The sequence below is a fragment of the Chionomys nivalis genome, chromosome 7, assembly GCF_950005125.1.
Source record: "Chionomys nivalis chromosome 7, mChiNiv1.1, whole genome shotgun sequence".
NCBI classification, from domain to species: Eukaryota; Metazoa; Chordata; class Mammalia; order Rodentia; family Cricetidae; genus Chionomys; species Chionomys nivalis.
The window spans coordinates 4,444,926-4,464,471 of record NC_080092.1 but is presented as its reverse complement, the minus strand read 5'-3'; the positions used below and the strand labels follow the sequence as shown (position 1 = coordinate 4,464,471).

The following is a 19,546-nucleotide window of genomic DNA, read 5'->3' as shown; positions in this document are numbered from 1 at the left end:
AGCTTGCCTAGCATGTACACAGCCCCAGGTTTCCTCCCCAGTACCTCAGAAACATAATTTCATATCAGCATTATTCCCTATCTGCTAATGAATGAAACGGAATGTGGGATAGTCATACCATGGAATACTATTTAACCATGCAAAAAACGGTGTCCTAGCCGGGCGGTGGTGGCACACGCCTTTAATCCCAGCACTTGGGAGGCAGAGGCAGGCGGATCTCTGTGAGTTCGAGACCAGCCTGGTCTACAAGAGCTAGTTCCAGGACAGGCTCCAAAACCACAGAGAAACCCTGTCTCGAAAAACCAAAAAAAAAAAAAAAAAAAAAAAAAAAAACGTGTCCTGATATACACTAGAGTATGGTTGGACCTGAACGTGTGCTAAGTCAAAGACGCCACTTTGGAAAAGAACAAATATTGTGTGATCTCACAGGCAAGTCTACCTAGGAAGGTGGGTGCCAGGGATGGGAAACGGCACAGAGGACAATATCTACCAAGTGTAGGTATCCTTTGAGTGGGGTTGATGAACATTCTAAAATGGGCTGGAGAGCTGGCTCATCGACTCAGAGAACTTATGTTCTCACAGAGGACCTGGGTTTGGCAGCTGTAGCTCCAGGGGAACCCAGGCCCTCTGCGGGCATCTGCATTTGTGCACATACCTCATGCAGTCACACACACACAGTCATAAAGTCTCTTCTAAAGATCCTATGATTGCTCATGATGCTTATATAAATGCAGAAATGACAGCAGCCAGAATACACCCTTGGAGTGGTGACTGTGCCCACTGCGTGGTCGTCTCCAGCTAGCTGTTAGAGTGACCGCTGAGTCAGACCCTTCTAGCCCCTGGTTTGTCACAGCAGCGGGGGGTCAGGGTGCATCTTACCAGCCACTTGAGCTTCAAGGAGAACAAGGTGCTGAAGAAGAACACGGTCCAGACCACGGGGCAGATGATGAGGCCAAGCCAGAAGATGCGTGCCTCTGCTTCAGTGGCCGCCATGTGGTTTGGAGAGGCCTGTTGGGGGACAGCCACTGTGCTTTCTCAAGCAACAACTTGTTTGTGCTTGTTTACTGCATACTGTTGCCGTGTGAGTGTTACTGCATACTGTTGCCGTGTGAGTGTTACTGCATACTGTTGCCGTGTGAGTTTTGCAGAGGATTTGTGTAGGGCAGGGTCTGGTCTGGCACACACACAACTCAGGGAACCTGAGTAAACTTCACACAGCCTTACCCCAGTTCTTGTTTGTCTTGTCTCAGAACGTACCTTTCTGGCTTCAAATATCCAGTGGCTTTTTCCGTCCTCATCTATCTGGTTCCACCACCGAAGACCCACCATGAGTCTTCCAGTCACATTCTGAGGAAAGGGGGCAAAAGGGCTGTGAGCATATAAGAAACAAGATAGCTCATTGTTTCTGTAATGGTCTCCCTATGTAGCCCAGGCTAGCTTTGAACTCTCAAGCCTCCTGCCTCAGCTTCCTGAGCAGTGAGTATTGGGTGTGTGCCAGTGCATCTGACTAATGCTTGTAAACTGCAGAAGGCATAAGAGGAGGGTGTGGGGTTGGTAAGATGACGGTGGGTGAAGATGCTTCTGCCAAGCCTGATGACCCGAGTTCAATTCCCAGGGACCTATACGGTGGAAGGAGAGACCTGACTTCTGCAAGCTGTCTTCTGACCACATGTACATTATAACATACGTGTGCATGCTCGCATGAAAAGGAAAGTGGGAAAAGGGTGGATGTTGTATTGTAATTGTTCCTCCAGAGAGCTTTTCAGACTTCTTGTCTTTAAGCTTACTTTTTTTGTTTTTGAGACAGGCTCTCACTGGTTGGCCCAGAACTTAGTAGGTAGATCAGGCTGACCTCAAATTCACAGAGATTCACCTGCCTCTGCCCACCTACCCCCTGCCCTCCCACCCACTGAGTGCTGGTATTAAAGATGTGTGCCACTATACTGGCCCTTATCATTTTGAAAAGTGGGATTCTGGCCAGGTATGGTAGACAGTGCATGCCTTGAACCCCAGTCCTCGGGAGGCAGAGGCAGGCAGATCTCTGTGAGTTGGATTTAGCCAGGGTTACATAGTGAGATGTTGCCTCAAAAAAAAAAAAAAAAGAAGACTACCTCAAAATAACACAGATGGTCATATTATATGTTTTAATGTGTGTGTATATATTATATACAAAGCTATATGGGGTTGTCACCCCCATGGTGCATCTGTACACCTGTGACATCTGATCCTGGAAACTGCTTTCTGAAGCACTTTTGCTCTCTATTGTAAGTGACATGGGCCCAGTAATCCTTACAACTTTTAAACATTAATTTTGTGTGGAGGAGAAGGGCTCTCACATGCCACAGCAAACGTGGAGGTCAGAGAACAACTTTTAGGGATCGGTTCTTTCCTTGAACCGTGTGGGTCCCAAGGATCGTACGTGGATCCAAGCTTGACAACAAGCTCCCTTTACCTGCTGTGCCATCTTGCTGGCCCCTCGGTGTTCTTCAATACGTAGCAACAATTTAAATCAAAGCACCCCTGGGAGCAAAGCCCACGTGTCCCTGGAGAAGGGGCCTTACCTTCACAGACCAGAAGTCAAAGGACAGTAGGAGAAGCACAGTGACAAAGCAGCCAACGAAGCTCCTGCTGAACCAGTCACAGCACACATAGGTGATGATGGCACTCACGCGGAAGAACAGGTGGAAGAAGGTGGCCAAGGGGTGCCTGAGAAGACCCCGGGAGGTGCCCGACTCAGAACCAAGGACAAGGTCATTAAGCTCACTTTGGCACTACCAGTGTGGCATTCGCCCCTGTGTGGTTCACCTTAAAACTCAGGCAGCAGTACTGTTAACACACCTTAGCATTGCCCAAAGTGACAAAGTCTCATGCATCCCAGGCTGCCCTCAATGATGACAGTGCTGTCCCCGAACGTCTGATAATCTTCCCTACACTGTCCGTGTGCAGTGCCACGCCTGGTCCATGTGGTGCTTGGGACCAAACCTGGGACGTGTGCGTGTTATGCAAGCACTCGGCACCTGAGCCCCACCCCAGCCCCCGAAAACGTGCTGCGTGTGTTGTGACACTACTGTGTTCTCCCCGAAGAACCCAGGACTTTCCCATAATCTGACTCCAAACGTCAACAAGGTCACCTTTGAAGTGAAGTGAGGCTGATTCCTGTCTTTCCACCCAGTGGCAACGATAGTTCCCTAAAAGTAAAGATTGGGTCATCCCACCAGCATGGGTGAGCTCACAGGGCAGAGCTCTCAGGCCACCGGGCAAAGCATGTTCCTAGAGAGTTCATCCTAGGAGTGGTGCTGAAACTAATGGGGCCCAGCTCGTGCCAGCTGCCTAGTAATGAGAGGCGATTACATGCTAGAGTTTCCCCAGAAGTTGCTTACTGAGCACTGCGCCTTCAGTTGCCAGCCTGCCTATACCTACCAATGCCCGAGCCATGGGAGGCCCTCAGCCTGCAGCAGCTGCTTTTAGAGAACTGGGACAGATGGTTAAAAAGGACCACCAAGCTGTTGGGACAGACACATCCCTGGAGAGAGAGCAATAGCTACAGAAGACACACAGATGGCAATGGCTGACCCTGAGAGGGCGAGCTCAGGTGCACAGGAGGCTTCCTGCTGTGGCGTCCCAGTTTCCAAAAGCAGACAGACAGAGCGCATGTCAGCGGGACGGAGCGACAACCAGTTTCCAAAAGCAGACAGACAGAGCGCATGTCAGCTGGACGGATGACAACTGCCACATCAGCTATGTGACAGCACTGAGATGCACTTTGAGGGGCTGGGATGTGGCTTGGTTGACAAGAGGGCTCACCTCGCCTGCACAAGACACGGGTGTGACCCCAGCACTTCACAGACCAGGTGTGGTGGTGCACACCTGGAACACCCACATCTGGGAGGTAGAGACAAAAGGACTACAGGTTCAAGGCCATCAGTCACGTGGGGATGAGGAGGCTAGCCATATCTATTTTAAAATGGCCCAACTAATTCTTTAAAATATCACAAACTATGCTCCTCGCTAGCCTATGGTTTGTCCACATACCGCTTTAGGGTTAGTTGTAAAACATGTATTTTAAAGAAATCTCGGGGGCTAAAGCACCTCCTGCTCCTCCAGAGGACCAGAGCTCTATTCCCAGTACCTGTGTCTGGCAGCTCACTCCAACCCCAACACACACAGTTCCAGGCCTCTACACACACAATTACACGAACTTATATTTTCCCTCACATGGGAACACACATACATGTACATACACATACACATGCAAAAATATTTTAGTAGTCTCTGAAAACATTTTAGTAGTCCTGGAATTTAATATATTTGTTGTGTTAAATGTTGCGATTGAGTCGATTGAGATCACTAGGAAGGGCTGCAGAGATGACCTGGTGGTCAAGAGCACTGGCTGCTCTTCCGGAGGACCTGGGTTGGATTCTCAGCACCCATGTGGCAGCTCACAACCACCTGTAACTCCAGTTCTGGGGATTCAGTGCCCTCTTCTGGCCTCTTCAAGAACTGCATGCATGTGATACGCAGACATATGCAGGCAAAACATGTGAACACATAAAATAGATGAAATCTTTTTACTTATTATTATTTTATTCTTCTCTCATATATTATATCCTGACTGACTGCCATTTCCCCTCCCTCCTCTCCTCCCATCTCTTCTCTCCAGCTTCCCTCTCCTGCAGATCCACTCCTCCTCTGTTTTCCTTCAGAAAGAGCAGGCCTCCCATGGTTATCAGCAAACATGGCATAACAAGTTACAGCAAGACTGGGCACCTCCCTCATATCAAAGCGAGGTGAGGCAACCCAGTAGGAAGAAAAGGGTCCCAAAAGCAGGTAAAAGAGTCAGAGACAGCCCCTGTTCCTACCGTGAGGAGTCCCACAAGGGCCCCAAGCTACACAACCATAACACACACACACAGAGGATTTAGCGCAGACACATGCAGGCTCCCTCATTGCTGGCGGAATCTCTGTCAGCCCTATGAGCCCGGCTTAGTTGATTCTGTGGGCCCTCTTCTCAACCCCTCTGGCTCCTACAATCCTTTCTACCCGCTTTCCAAAGGATTCCTGAGCTCCAGCTAACATTTGGCTGTGGAACTCTGCACTGCTCCCACCAACTACAGGAGGAAGTCTCTCTGCTGAGGTTACGCTAGACAGCTAAGAGCTCTTAAAACCCTCCGGGAGCAATGCGTGTGGGGGTCTGAGGACAACTTTTCAGAGTCAGCTCTCTTCTCCCACTGGGGCTCCTAAGGTTAAAACTCAGGCTGTCAGGCCTGCACTTTTACTCCGAGTCATTTTGTCCACCCTGCTTCCTTGATTCTTGTTTCCATTATCCAAGCAGAGCTGATTGATATATGTCAAACCATGGCTTAAGTCCTGTTTTGTGCAGGCTGCTCTCTCCACTCCTCCAGGGCCTCATTTATTCTTCATCTGGAGTTGACCCAGTTTGCCAATGCCAGGCTAATGCTCAGGTGGTTCAAGACTTGCTTCTAAGTTCTGAAGACTGTGGCTCAAGCCCTGAATGTATAGGTTACTCAGGACAGCAGCCTTCCTGATCCATCCCTTGAGATGCAAATGGCAGGATGATCCTGAACTAGCTGCCTGGGGTCAGTCTTCCAGGTCCTAATTTTCCTTGTAGCTCCATTGCCTTTCCAATGCTGTCCAACTTCTCAAGGCCTCAGGCTTAGGCTGGGAAGATGGCTCACTGGGTAAAATACTTGCTGCCCAATGGTGAGGGCCCGAATTTGATTCCCTAGAACCCAAGCAAAGCAGGACATATATCAGGAATGTCTGAGGTTCAGTCATTCTTATGGATGAGGGAGGCAGAGACGCCAGGATTCCCAGAAGCTCTCAGGCTGCTTAGGCAGGCATGTATATAGTGAAAACAACATGGAGACTCCCCAAATAGGGCGGGCGCCAAATACCAACCCTCAAGGTTGTCCTCAAACATTCGCACACGAGTGAGCACAGGTGCACAGAGAAGCCTCATTCTTCCCTCGTAAGCAGGTGCAGTGTCTCTTTTGGACCCCGAAGAGATGATGTGGTGGTGACAGACGCGAGATTCTGAAAGCCACACCGCTCTGTGATTGGGGACAGCTGTTATCTCAGTCAGTGTCACTCAGGAGTCCCACCACCAAGGAGCCACAGCAAAATTCCCCTCTGACCACAACTTTCTCTTTGTCATGCTGTGGGGGGGCATTTTTGAGGGATCTTCCAGGACTCCTAACCCCCCCCACAACCTGCAGAGGGTCCATCGTCATGCCCAACAGATAGTCTTTTCTACTCAGTATCCAACCCCCCTCAAGAAGACATCAAGAAGCCTATTATCTCAAGGGTAAGGGTAGATGTCTTTTTACTCTTCGGGGGCCCACCACCAAGCTCCCAAATAAATACACAGAGACTTATTTTTACTATGAATACCTGGCTTTAGCTTGTCTTGTTTCTAGCCAGCTTTCCTAACTTAAACCATCCCGTTTCTCTTTAACCACGTTTTGCCTCTGGGCTCTTTACCTTTCTTTACTCTATGTATCTTTCTTTCCTTCTTACTCCATGGCTGGCTGGGTGGCTGGGTGGCTGGCCCCTGGTGTCCTCCTCTCCTTCTTTCCCCACTTCTAACCCTTTCCCCTAGATTTCTCTTCCTATTTATTGCCTCTGCCTGCCAACCCCACTTATTTCTCTCTCCTATTAGACGTGTTTTAGGCAGGCAAAGTAACATAGCTTCACAGAGTTAAACAAATGCAACATAAAATAATGTAACATATCTTAGCATCATCAAATGTTCCATAGCATAAATAAATATAATGCATCTTAAGCTAATATTCCACCACAGGCAAGAGAAGAAAAAATGATCTCAGTGAGGAAAGGGGCAGATCCCTGAGATGGTTTGTTCAAGTCTCCTTTATTCATAAACCCATTTTCACAGTTAAAAGTCTTGGAGTGGACACCCACTGTCACCCTCCTGGGGAGACACAAGGTAGGTTCTCAACCTGCGAGGGATATGGGTCTCACTGGAGGTCTTAACCTGCGCCTGGTAGAGGAATGCACAGGCTGTGCCACAGCCAGTGGTACAGAAATGTACTATTCTGACACCAGGACACAGGAGGCCTGAGAAACGCACACTGCTAAGTGAAATCAGCTTTGTGAAGAGGTCGTGTCAGCTGATCACAAAATGGCAATGTTCCGGAAGACACAAAACTACAGAGATGGTGAAAAGGCCACTCTCTTGGGGGACACAGGGGACTTTGGGTCAGTGAAGCTATTCTTTGTGTTATTATATAAAATGGAGGGTACAAGTCACCACACATTCATCAAATCCCACAGAATGCATGGCCAGAAAAGAGAAAGAAGCCCTATGGGAAGGCTGGATTTGGACTATTAAGTATTGGTTCAGCAGCTGTGGCAGGTGTGCCGTATTGTGGGATGGCAGCTGTGGCGGGTGTGCCGTGGCTGTGGATGGCAGCTGTGGCGGGTGTGCCGTGGCTGTGGATGGCAGCTGTGGCGGGTGTGCCGTGGCTGTGGATGGCAGCTGTGGCAGGTGTGCTGTACTGTGGATGGCAGCTGTGGCAGGTGTGTCATGGCTGTGGATGGCAGCTGTGGCGGGTGTGCCGTGGCTGTGGATGGCAGCTGTGGCGGGTGTGCTGTACTGTGGATGGCAGCTGTGGCAGGTGTGCCGTGGCTGTGGATGGCAGCTGTGGCGGGTGTGCTGTACTGTGGATGGCAGCTGTGGCGGGTGTGCCGTGGCTGTGGATGGCAGCTGTGGCGGGTGTGCCGTGGCTGTGGATGGCAGCTGTGGCGGGTGTGCCGTGGCTGTGGATGGCAGCTGTGGCAGGTGTGCCGTGGCTGTGGATGGCAGCTGTGGCGGGTGTGCCGTGGCTGTGGATGGCAGCTGTGGCAGGTGTGCTGTGGCTGTGGATGGCAGCTGTGGCAGGTGTGCTGTGGCTGTGGATGGCAGCTGTGGCGGGTGTGTCATGGCTGTGGGATGGGAATCGAAGGGGAACTGTGGGAACTGTAGCTTCTGCTTCTTTTTCCTTTTCCGAGGCAGGGTTTTGTCTTTCCCAGCCTGGCCTCCATTCATCTCCACTTCCCGTGTTTTAGTACCCACCCTCATTTCTGGTTTGTGGAGTGCTGGGATTAGACCCAGGGCTTTCACATGCCTGGTAAGTGCTGGGCCAACTAAGTCCCATCCCCAGCTAGACCTAAATTCACTCTAAAGAATAGGGTATGGGCTGTATAATAAGGGGGATGGGCATCTGGATGTGGGCTCGGTGTGTGTACACAGAGGGAGGAGCCCGTAAACCCGGCCAAGTGGCAGCCTGAGCACTACTCAAAACAGCCAAGAAAGTGGTCAGTGCAGAAGGCGGCTGGACCATTTTCAGCTTGGCACACACAACCCCTTCTCACCCTTTCGCAGCAGCCCTAAACCAGGGGTAAGGGCCACTGCCCTAAACGCAGCCGGGATCTAACAAGTGTCCTTAAATATTGTTCTTGGGCTGGCAAGATGGCTCAGGTGAAAACCTGAGTATGATCCCCAGGATCCACATGGTAAAAAGAGAACCAATTCTTGCAAGTTGTCTTCTGACCGTCACACATGTTGGCACCCTCCCTTGCACACATCAAGGAAGGGAGGGAGGGAGGGAGGAAGGAAGAGGAACTTCCTTGTAATAGTTGTATAATTTGGGGATAATGGGTTAATGGAAAAAAAATGTATGAATCATTTATGCTTTCTCCCAGGAATACAGCTTCTAATACCACACACCCCACTGTTAGGTAGATATCCTTATCTACTTTAAGGTCTTTCTTATGCCTTGTAGGTTGTAACACACATAAAGAAGCCAGAAGTCTCTTAATGAGGCTATGAGACATTCTTAAAACATCTGCCCCTGTACTCACTCAGGAACAAGATAATCAAGATTCGGCGGGCTGGAAAAATTGGCCGCAAATCAGATTGCAAGCCTCTTCACACTATACACCCAGGCATAGACAGCATCAAAGCAGATTAGCTGAAGTTACCTCTGCTCTGCACAGAGACTTCTACTGATGACCGAAGCGTGGAGCGGAAAGATGATGAAAGAGCGAGACGTCAGGACCTCCCTTTCTTAGAAAAGTTAGCACACGCAGAGTCACTGTTTTTATGGTCATAGGACCAAAGAACAGCAAAATGTCAGGATTAGACATATAGACAAATTCTATAAAGATATAAAATATAAATACTGCCAGAATTTGAATAATAACTGCAGCATCTTTGGCCTGAGGGTATTATTGGACATTCTCGTCATTAAGAGTTAATAATATAATGCTTGGGACAGGGCAATCTGCCTGGGCTGGCTTGGGGGTTTGTTTTGGTTTGGTGTCCTTAAAGCACAAAAGCTACTAGACTAAGAGCAGGCTCTCACGTGCCTCTAGGTGTTTAAAAATTGGGTTATGGAGTTGATGAGTAAAAACGGTTATAAAAATAACCATTACACCCACCCACTGTGACAGTGGATCTGATTTATTGGGAGCCCACCAAGGCCAGCTCGTCTGGGACTGAATAAGCATGGGTTGAAACTGGACTCTCTGAGCATGACGGACAATGAAGGCTGATGAGAAGCCAAGGACAATGGCACTAGGCCAGAAATGGCTCCATAGGTAAAATGCTTACCATCAAATCTGATGACCTAAGTTCAATCCCAGGACCCACATAGTAGAGGGAGAAAACCAATTCCTATCTCTAGATGTCACAGATACCTCAATGTCTCCAGGTAAAGGAGCTGTTGATTCTACATGGCACTGCTGTGTAAGCCCTGTCAAGCATCACTCTGATCTGACATTTACACACGAATGACAGAATCAGTTTGTTCATCTCAACAAAAGCTGAACCTTCATCTAGCTATGGATGGAGATAGAGACAGAGACCCACACTGGAGCACCGGACTGAGCTCCCAAGGTCCTAATGAGGAGCAGAAGGAGGGAGAACATGAACAAGGAAGTCAGGACCACGAGGGGTGCACCCACCCACTGAGACAGTGGGGCCGATCTATTGGGAGCTCACCAAGGCCAGCTGGACTGTGACTGAAAAAGCATGGGATAAAACCGGACTCTCTGAACATGGCGGACAATGAGAACTGACGAGAGGCCAAGGACAATGGCACGGGGTTTTGATCCTACTTCATGTTCTGGCTTTGTGGGAGCCTAGACAGCTTGGATGTTCACCTTCCTAGACATGGATGGAGTGGGGAGGACCTTGGACTTTCCACAGGGCAGGGAACCCTGACTGCTCTTGGGGCTGGAGAGGGAGGAGAAGAGGAGGGGGGAGGGGGAGAGGGGCGGGAGGAGGGGGAGGGAAATGGGAGGCGGGGAGGAGGCAGAAAATTTTTTTTTCAATAAAAAAAAATAACCATTAAACTTGAGGGAAAATGATAGCAACTCTGTTCTGTTATGGTTTATCAATGATGACTAAAAGATGCATAGAAGGAAGTAAGACATGTTTCTAAAACCAAAAATGATATGATCTGTGTTTTGGAACGACATGAATCTATTCCTGATTACTGAATTCTGTAAAAATAAAGAAGGACTCAGGCTGCCAGTCAGTCAGGATGCAGGATTCTCCCGACCATTATGCCTGCCTCACCCTTCTTACATCCTCTCTCAGACCTGCCAGCCGCCGGGGCTGCTCCCGGTGATGCACCACCATGCCTGTCTTTTCCATGAATTCTGGCATCAGAACTCAGTTATTCCTGCTGAACAGCAAACATTTTACCCGCTGAGCCGTCACCTCTCTCCCAGGAGCTCAAACTGGCTTAGAACTTGTAGTCCTCCTGACTGACTGTCTACAAGTTCTGTGATTAATAGCAATGAAGCGGGACATCTAATTTATACTAGGGAGTGGTGTGTGTGTGTGTGTGTGTATGAATGTTTAGGCCAGATACCAGCTTCCAATGTTGTTCCTGAGAATCTGTCCACTTTGTTTCCAGAGAAAAAGGTCTCTCCCTGGCTTGGAAATCACCTGCTGAGCTAGGCTGGCTGGCCAGTGATCCCCAGCCTATCGCTACCTCCACCACATTCACCAGCAAATCCTGGCTCTTTCTACCTCTCCCCAGACCTCCACATGGGATCTCTGGCATGAATTCCACACCAAACTTCCTATTTTAGTTTCTGACAGCCCTTAGGCATTCTGGAGTATTCTTCTCTCTAGAGTGGCACAGGTATGAATGAAGAAGGGCACTGGTCCCTGGCATGATTCCATCTTGTCCCTTCCCAGCCCTACTTCTCCAGTCACCCTGGGTTTCAGGAACTGACCCTGTGACAAGTGACTCAAAACTATGCCCATCTAAGGTGAGCCTACGCAACAGGCCATGTCCACATTCACCTGTCCTTGTGAGGCCTCACGTGGAGCAGAAGTGAGATTGTAGCCCTGCCTGCTCCCTGCCAGGCCACAACAGTAGTGACTTCTTCAGGCCCACTTTCCCAAAGGTCATAAAGACTGCTCTCAAACGATACCTTCACCAGAACTACCTAACCATGCCGATCTCCTGCCTGAGCCGCATCCATTCTTTCTCCAGTTAAATCGATGTTCCTGCTAAAACCCTGAAGAAGACTTCGGGCACCTGGACCCATCTATCTGGTCCTTTCCCAAATGTGGCCAAAGCGGAAGACATCCCTCTTTCTTGTCTTTTTTAGCTGGCATGTAGGGACAGGTGGCCCAAGGGGCTGAGATTGCTGGCTCAGGCATTATGATCTTCCTTTCTCGGCCATCTTCCTGCTAACAGCAGTCTTTGAGCAGATGCAGGAATCGGTCTCAAATCAGGCCAGGAGCAGCGGCTGGGGGTCAAGACAGCTCAGCCACACTGACAAGGACCCCAGCGAGGAGGGCACCAGCTCCTCTGTTCCCCGTCCTTTTCTGTAAATTTGAACGAAACAGTAGAAGAAGAAAGACCACAGGAAGTTGGTCTGGAGTTTTCACGGAGACACAAGTGCCTTCCAGGACAGACCAACTCACAGGGTGATGTCCTGGTGCCTTGTGTGGTCTGTCTGTGGTTTAAACACACACACACACACACACACACACCTCTAAAAATCCCCAACTGGTAGTTGGTCATTGCAGCTGGATGCCTGAGGAAAATTCCAGAACACAAGTCCTTTTTTCTGGGTTTATCAGTTCCTCTTTAAAAGAGGGGGGTGGGATGGGGTGGGACATTACTGTGGAGCACAAATGTCAGCTTCCCAATGACAGTGGTACAGTGACAGGCAGAGTCCAGATGTTCAACCCTGCCCTGGAGGAGACAGGGGACAACTCCAGCGGGCATCCTCTAGGTGTCATGTGCCTCACTTTTGTGAGACAAGGTCTTTCCCTGGGATCTGGGACCTCCGAGGAAGCTGGCTGGCCGGCCAGAAGCTTCACGGACCTATATGTCTACCCGGTGCTGGGTAGGTTTTCCCATGGGTTCTGGGGATTGAACTTAGTTGTCAGACTTGAAAGACAAGCGCTTTGTAGATGAAGTGCTCTGGTCCCTGGGCTCATTCATCTCTTCTCCTGCTCACTCTTCCTGGTCTCTGGGGAGCCTGCTGGGATTGCAGCGCCCACACCACCTTGGCTTGCTGTCCACTGCCTCTTCTACTTCATTTCCAATGTCACCTCAGGGTCAAGAATAAAGCAATGGGGGACAGAAGGCACTCAAGTCTGGGGAAGCAGAAATGTCTCTCACCCTTCAGGAGCCCAGTGGCTCCTGCCACCGAGGCTCCTGGATCTCATTCTTCTCTAGAATGATCCAGGGGCAATGCCATCTCCATCATAACAGATGACAGCATGGCCTTCTGCTCCCGTTAGAGCCTGGACGTTGGATTCTGGGGCCATCAAGATGTTGGATGCTGGTTGCCTAGAACTCACAGTTCCCACTAGAAGTCTGCACAGCCGAGATTTGCATGTGGAAGTGAAGAACAGAAGAGACTTCCCTCTGACCGCCACAGTTTTCTCCGCTTGTTTCTGTTCTTTATTTTTTTCTTAAAGACACAGACCAGCTTCAGAAGCTGGTTGGCTCGGTATCAAATAGAAGGAACTCATGGGGATGACTCAGCAGGCCCTGTTTGCTCAGCCCAGGCTGCCGGGAGTCACCTGGCACCAACACATCTGAGTTAGGCCTGATCTACTCTCTACTGATGCTGGAACCCTGGACCCCTCCTTCAGTCAAGGCTCTGGAGTTTTCTAAAAACATAGACCACAAAGAACTGAAATCAGAGACTCAAAGAAAACCATGTACTATATACAACAGTATTAATCACAATGAGCCAAACTGGAAAGACCCCAAATGTCCACCAATAGGTCAACTGATAAGTAAAATGTGATCTAAGCACACAGTGGAGTATCACCAGCTACTGTAACGTGTGGCCACCCTCGAAAACCTGATGCTAAGTGGAAGAAGGCAGGCAGAAGAGGACAGGTGTCACACAGTTCTGTTTGCATGTGGTGCTGGAGCAGTCCTAGAGAAAGAGGTAGGAAGTAGGGTTGGCGCTGGTTAGGAGCGCTGCCTGTTCTTGCGGGAGGACCTACCTTTGGCTCCCAGCATCCACGACAGGAGGCTCACAATTGCCTAACTCCAGCACCAGGGAGTTGGACACCCTCTTCTGGCACCTGAGAACACCAGCACACATGTGGCACACACACACACACACACAAGCACACATGTGGCATACACACGCATGTGCGCACTCAGGCATGCTCTAAGGAAGGAAAAGATAGAGGTTACTAAGAACTGGGGCATGAGCAGTGGCGACTGTTTTCTGAGTTACAGTTGGGAATAAGAGAGAATTCCTGGACATGGGTGATGGTGTTGCACAAAATGAGTGACATTACTTCCACAGAACTATGCACATGAAAAAAATTAAAAAGTCAGTCAGACTATTCAGTGGGTAAAGGTGTCTACTATCAAGCCTCACAACCCATGTTCAATCCCTGGGATACACATGGAGGAAGGAGAGAATCAACTGTTTACTCTATTTGTTGAGCATGTGTGTGTGCGCGCGCGCGTGTGGTGTGTATGTGCGTGTACAGGTAGAGGCCGGGGACAACTTTCGGGAGCCCTTGCCTTTCACCACGTGGATCCCAGGGCTCCAACTCTGGTTGTCAGGCCGGGCATTAGAGGCCATAACTCACTAAGCCATTGCACTAGCCCAATAAATATAATCTAAAAAAAATCTTTAAAAAGAGAAAATGGTTAAAATGGTCAACTTATCACAATACAAATAGGAAGGAAAGCAGTGAAGTGCCTCTCCATAAGTGCCTGCGTCCACCCTCGACTGCAGTCCAAACGCATTCAAGCATGAAGACCTGAGTTCAGATCCCCAGGATCAGAATACAAAGCTGGGCATGGTGGTTTGCACCTAGAACCCAGAACTAAGGAGGCAGAGACAGGCATTTCTCAGAGGCTTGCTAGCCAGCCAACCTAACTCAATCAGCTCCAAGTTCACGGAAAGACCCCATCTCAAAAAGCAAAGTGGAGGATGATGGTCCCCTTCCAACCTGAGTCCATGTCCCGTATCCACATGAATACCCAGCCCCAGCCCCACCCACCCCAAACTTACATGCAAAAATATTTGAGGGGTAAAAACCCTGCTACTCTATGTGAAGGCCTTAAAATCATCATCTTCTAAGCAATACGGCCTGTCACCTGTGTAGGTGGCACTACCGTAGGATTAAATGTTACAAGTCCCCTAGATGTGGCCCATGGTGTATGGAAACGCATTCACAAGTTGCATGTCAAAACTGTGTCCTTTTATACGGGGATGTGACCATCCTTAGGCTTTGGTACCCAAGAAGAGTCCTGGAAGCAGCCTCCTTGGTGCTGAAGGATAACTATCCAGCTACGTGGATGAGCCTTGAAAACGCCTGTCACATGAAAGAAGCTAGACACACAGGGTCACACGTGATACTTAATTTCTGTGGGCTATGTAGAATGGGCAGGTGACACCAGGGTGTGTCAGTGGTTGCCAGGAGCTATGGGGAAGGGGACTCAGGTCTCTGTGGTGGGGTTTCCCTTGGGGTGATTAAAATATCCTGGAGTTAGTGGGGGGAGTGTGTGTGGCACTGTGAATGCACTGCTGAAAGGAAGGAAGGAGGAAGAGGGGGGAAAGGAAGGGAGGGCCCTGATGCCACTGGCCCTGCTTCAGAAGGAAGGCAGCAGAATGGGCAATGCCGTGAGAGTCCTCGGTACAAGCTCAGACTCTGAACTTGGCAGTCGCCCTGGTTTGGGTCCCGGCTCCTCCACTGAGGACTTGTGTGATCTTGGACAGGTGAATCTGGAACCATGTGCCAGTCTCCTGTCCCCCTGTGAAGCGGGACGAGTAACAGCTTCCATGATGCACAGCCACAGTCTGTGGAAGTTGCACTCCTGGGAGTAGTGAAAGGTGTGTAAGGGTAGCCACAGCAGTGCCAGCTGCGTGGAGTTTCTAGGACAATTACATGGAAAATATGACCCACTAAAGTGCCTAGGTTACTGCCTGGTGAGTAGTGACCAGCAATAACAATGCACTGGTACCAGGCAGGACAGAGCAACTGCTCTGCCATCTTCCCTTGGTTGAGCTTAGGACTTCTCCAGGTAGGAATGACCAGGGTCATGGCTGTGACTGAGAGGTGCGGGCCAGAGACACAGTTCCACAATACTGCCTCAGGAGCCATTGCAGTTCTGAAATGCTGGCCTTCTGCCACTATCTGCAAGTGCTAGGATTAGGCATTCCATGCTGGGACGGACACGGGACACAAACACGCTGGGCAAGCACTGTACCACTGTGCTCCACCCCGGCACCAGAGCTGATGTTCATTAAGGAAAGATTTAAAGCATATACCGAAGAATGAATGGGCACTAGAAGGGGGCTGTGGGAAAAGACGGTGCACACTCAAGCGTACATGTGGGCCCCAAGGGAAAGCCATACCCTCGAGTTTTAGCACAGAAGCCAGGTATACCATTTTGGTGGTCTCTGGAGAAATGTGTTAAAGGGTTTGTAAAGCCCTCCTCCTCCTTCTGTGTCTGGTAAAGGAATGTGTTCACACCTATTTATTCTTTAAACATGGCATTGCTGATTGAACATGCATACCTCTGAGTGTGTGTGCGTGTGTGTGCACATATGTGTGTGTTGTGTAATGTGTGTGATGTGTGGTGTATGTGGGGGGATGTGTGTGGTGTGTGTTTATGTGTGGTGTGTGTTTATGTGTGGTGTGCGTTTATGTGTGGTGTGTGGTGTGTGCGTGCATGAGAGAGAGAGAGAGAGAGAGAGAGAGAAGGCCGGAGGTCAACATCTGGTTCTTCCTCATTTCTGTACTGTATTTTTGAAACAAGGTCTCTCACTAAACCTGAAACGCTCTACTTTGGCTAGAGTGGCTGTCAAGAGAGTCCCCTGGGATCCTCTCGCTTCTCCCACCCACGCCCGCCCGCTCCATATACCTCCTCACAGAGCCATCTTCCGCTGCCTAGCCCTGGGGTCACAGAAGGGGGCCACTATGCCTGGATTTTACGTGGACGTTGGGCATTTGAACTCAAGTCCTCATGCTTGTACACACCAAATTTCCCCACGGAGCTGTCCCCACCCCTGTAACCTTATTTTAAATATCCCTCAGAGAAGGAAGACTGTCCCGCGTAGGCAACCTTCACAGTAAATTTGTTAATTGTGCTGCAATTCTTGGGTCTCAGCTGGCAATATTTCAGCCAGACTCGGGGGTGAGGGAATTTGTTTCAGCAGAGACATCATTCAACCCACAGCACGTATTGTGAACCCAAAGAAAGTCTGTGAAGAAGGGACAATGAGCCCTCATAGACAAGGCCCCTAGTGCTCACCGGGAGTGTGAACTGTCCAGATTCAAATTAAAAGACTGACTGTGTTCACAGATGACCTGCCGCAGAGGGCTCTGGGTGGGGGTGGGGCAGTAGCACCACAGTGCTAAATCCACTACCTAGTTACAGTGGGCAGACCTCCATGTCTTCTGAGATTCTGCCCTTGGTTTGTTCAGAGAGTGCCATAGGCCAGCAGCTGTCTGGAGCTGGAGGAACAATGACCCACCCAGACAACTGCCTCCAAGTTCCCCAGACCATCAGGCTTAACCTACAGGCCAGAGCTCACAGCACAGGTAAATGCCTCTCACACGGTCTTCAAGTTCCAGAAAGAGGTGGAGACAAGGACACCATGAGGCTGGCGTTTGGGATATTCTAGGAACAGAGACACTGCTACACTGTGAGAGTCGGCTTGTAAAGACAGGCGCACGGGAAGGTGGCTGAGCAAGGATGCCTGCGGCCACCTGACCACCGGAACCCTCAAGCTGGGAAGAGAGAACTGACTCTCACAGGTTATCTGACCTCCATAAGCCGGCCGCGGCATGTGTGTGCTGCACCAACCAACCAACAAATGCATTAAAAAGGGAATCATGCCTTTGTCTCTGAGTTCACAGGATATATTTTAAAATCAGTCACTGGTCACCTCCTGGAGGACGCGAGGAACTGGCTCATGACTTTAAAGAACTTCGGAGATGAACTGCCTGATACAGGGATGCGTTTGTATTTCCTGTATGATGGACACCTTCCAGTAACCAATTGTCTGATGGGAGACTAAGTTAGTGACTCTCACAGCGCTATGACCACAGGGCATGACAGAGACTGGGTGAGGAGACGGTTACCTTGGCTTCAGTCCATGTTGGTGGACAGGGCCTGGCAGTGGGAGCGTGTGAGTGGAGACTGTTCATGGCAGACCAGGAAGAGAGCAGGAAATCAAACACGTGACTTCTGCAAGAGTGGGTGCTGTTGGCTGCAGGCCTCTCTCTAATCCACTCCAGTCATTTCAGGGTTTCTGGGATCAGAATGCTTCACCAAGGCTACAAACCTTCCACCTCATCTTCAGTGCTCAGCTCTGTCTCCCCAAAACAAAAGATGGGCACAGCTCCCCGTGGGGGGCATCAGAGGTTACATGATGGGAAAATTGAGTGGCACACTGTCCGCTCAGGCAGCACCGATTCCCCACTTCTACCAGGTGTGGGAGTCCCCACAGGATGGCTTTTTAAATTTAAATTTAATTTAATTTTAATCGCCACATGGCGATTTTCAAAGTATCCCTACTTCCTGGCATTGAAGATCCAGTCAGACTGGTTTCTATCTCAAGTTTTGAAGTCTTCCTAGACGTGCCACCAGGAAGTCAGCTTGGAATCTCTGGGGGCCTAAGCAGTTTAGGGCCACCTGGGCAACTTGGTGAGTCTGTATCTGAAAATAAAAAGTTGAAAAAGAAAGCTGGAGATAGATAATAGCTTATCCTGCACACACAAGACCCAGGAGGCAAGCCCCAGTCCTGGATGGGGGAGAAAAGATCTGAAATCCACTTTCTTCTCTTGAACGAATCCTGGGTCTTTTGAGTGGCAAAGATAACTCCATATCTGGAAGGCTGAGGCAGGGGGATTGTGAGTTACAGATAAGCCTGGGCTTCATAGCAAGACTTTGCTTCACAAAAACAAACAAACAAACAAAACCCCAGTGGGATTGCAGGTAAACCGAGTCAGAGGGGAAGAGTGGGCCGGCTGTGGTAGTGACCAGGTTCAAGAATAGAAATATACTTTTAAAGGCAGCACTGAGTAGCGTTCCTGCCAGGCAGCATTGCCAGGACTGACTCCTGAGGGCACAAACATTGTAAGGGATCTGTGGAAATGAAGTGCAGGCTTTTCTCCCTGTGTTCTCCTGAAAGAATGTCCTTTTCTTAACATACAGTGAAGTTCTTTGGGCTGAGTGAGTACGGTAAGGGTATATGTTAGCTATTTGTGTCCTTCTTTTGTTTATGTATTTGATGGATTTACTTTGAGATAGGGTCTCATGTAGCCCAGGCTAGCCTTGAACTCCCTATATAGATGAGAATGAAACAGCCACCTGCTTCTGCCTCCCACGTGCTGGGGTCACAGGAGTGATCACAGAGGGTCATGCCTGGCTTCGTGGTGCTAGTCTATAAACGGCACTTTGAAAATCCCTCTAAGGGACTAGAGTGATGGCTTGTCGGTAAGAGCGCTTACTACTCTCCAGGGAACCTGAGCTCACTTCCGAGCACCCACTTTGGCAGCTCGTACAGCGTGTAACCCCAATCCCAAGGGATCTGATCCCCTCTTCTAACCTCCACGAGTACCAGGCATACACATGATACATATATATGCGCAGCCAAAACACTTTACACTTTAAAAAATTTAAATTTCTAAAAAAAATCCTTTAAAATGATATTTTAAAAATTTTTCATGGATATTAATTCAAAGCTTTATTTTTCAAGTTAAAATATCTAGTGGCCGTATTTTGCAGGGCCTTTATTTGGAGTTCCAATCAAGCATTAAAATGTCCTGCCGTACTGAAAATAGTACACATTGTATTTGGGGTCTACGCGTATTTTTGAATGCAGGTTAATTTGGCATTCAAAGTAACTATAGATAGGCCAGCAAGACAGTTCAGTGGGTAATGGTGCCTGCTGCCAAGACTGGTGACCTGGGTTTAGCCCCCTGGGACCTATATGATGGAGGGAGAGACTCCTCCAAATTGTCCTCTGACCTTCGACACACATACACCCACCTCTACAA

At 49.4% G+C, this 19,546-nt stretch overlaps 1 protein-coding gene across 4 annotated transcripts in view; it reads right to left on the bottom strand.

Moving 5' to 3' along the window:
- Positions 1-19,546, bottom strand: part of Tvp23a (trans-golgi network vesicle protein 23 homolog A) — a 42,570-nt gene that overhangs the window by 10,415 nt on the left and 12,609 nt on the right. For 3 of the 4 annotated variants that reach the window (XR_009057366.1, XM_057773549.1, XM_057773550.1), the window contains exons 3-5: positions 2,562-2,706; positions 1,258-1,347; positions 880-1,008 (exon numbers count right to left, since the gene is read on the bottom strand). Coding sequence is in view for 3 of the 4 variants with exons in the window: in XM_057773549.1 (XP_057629532.1) it covers positions 880-1,008; positions 1,258-1,347; positions 2,562-2,706 (364 nt within the window). In the remaining variant the exon portion in view is untranslated. The remainder of the gene's footprint in view (positions 1-879; positions 1,009-1,257; positions 1,348-2,561; positions 2,707-19,546) is intronic. The other variant, XM_057773551.1, reaches the window with a different exon arrangement.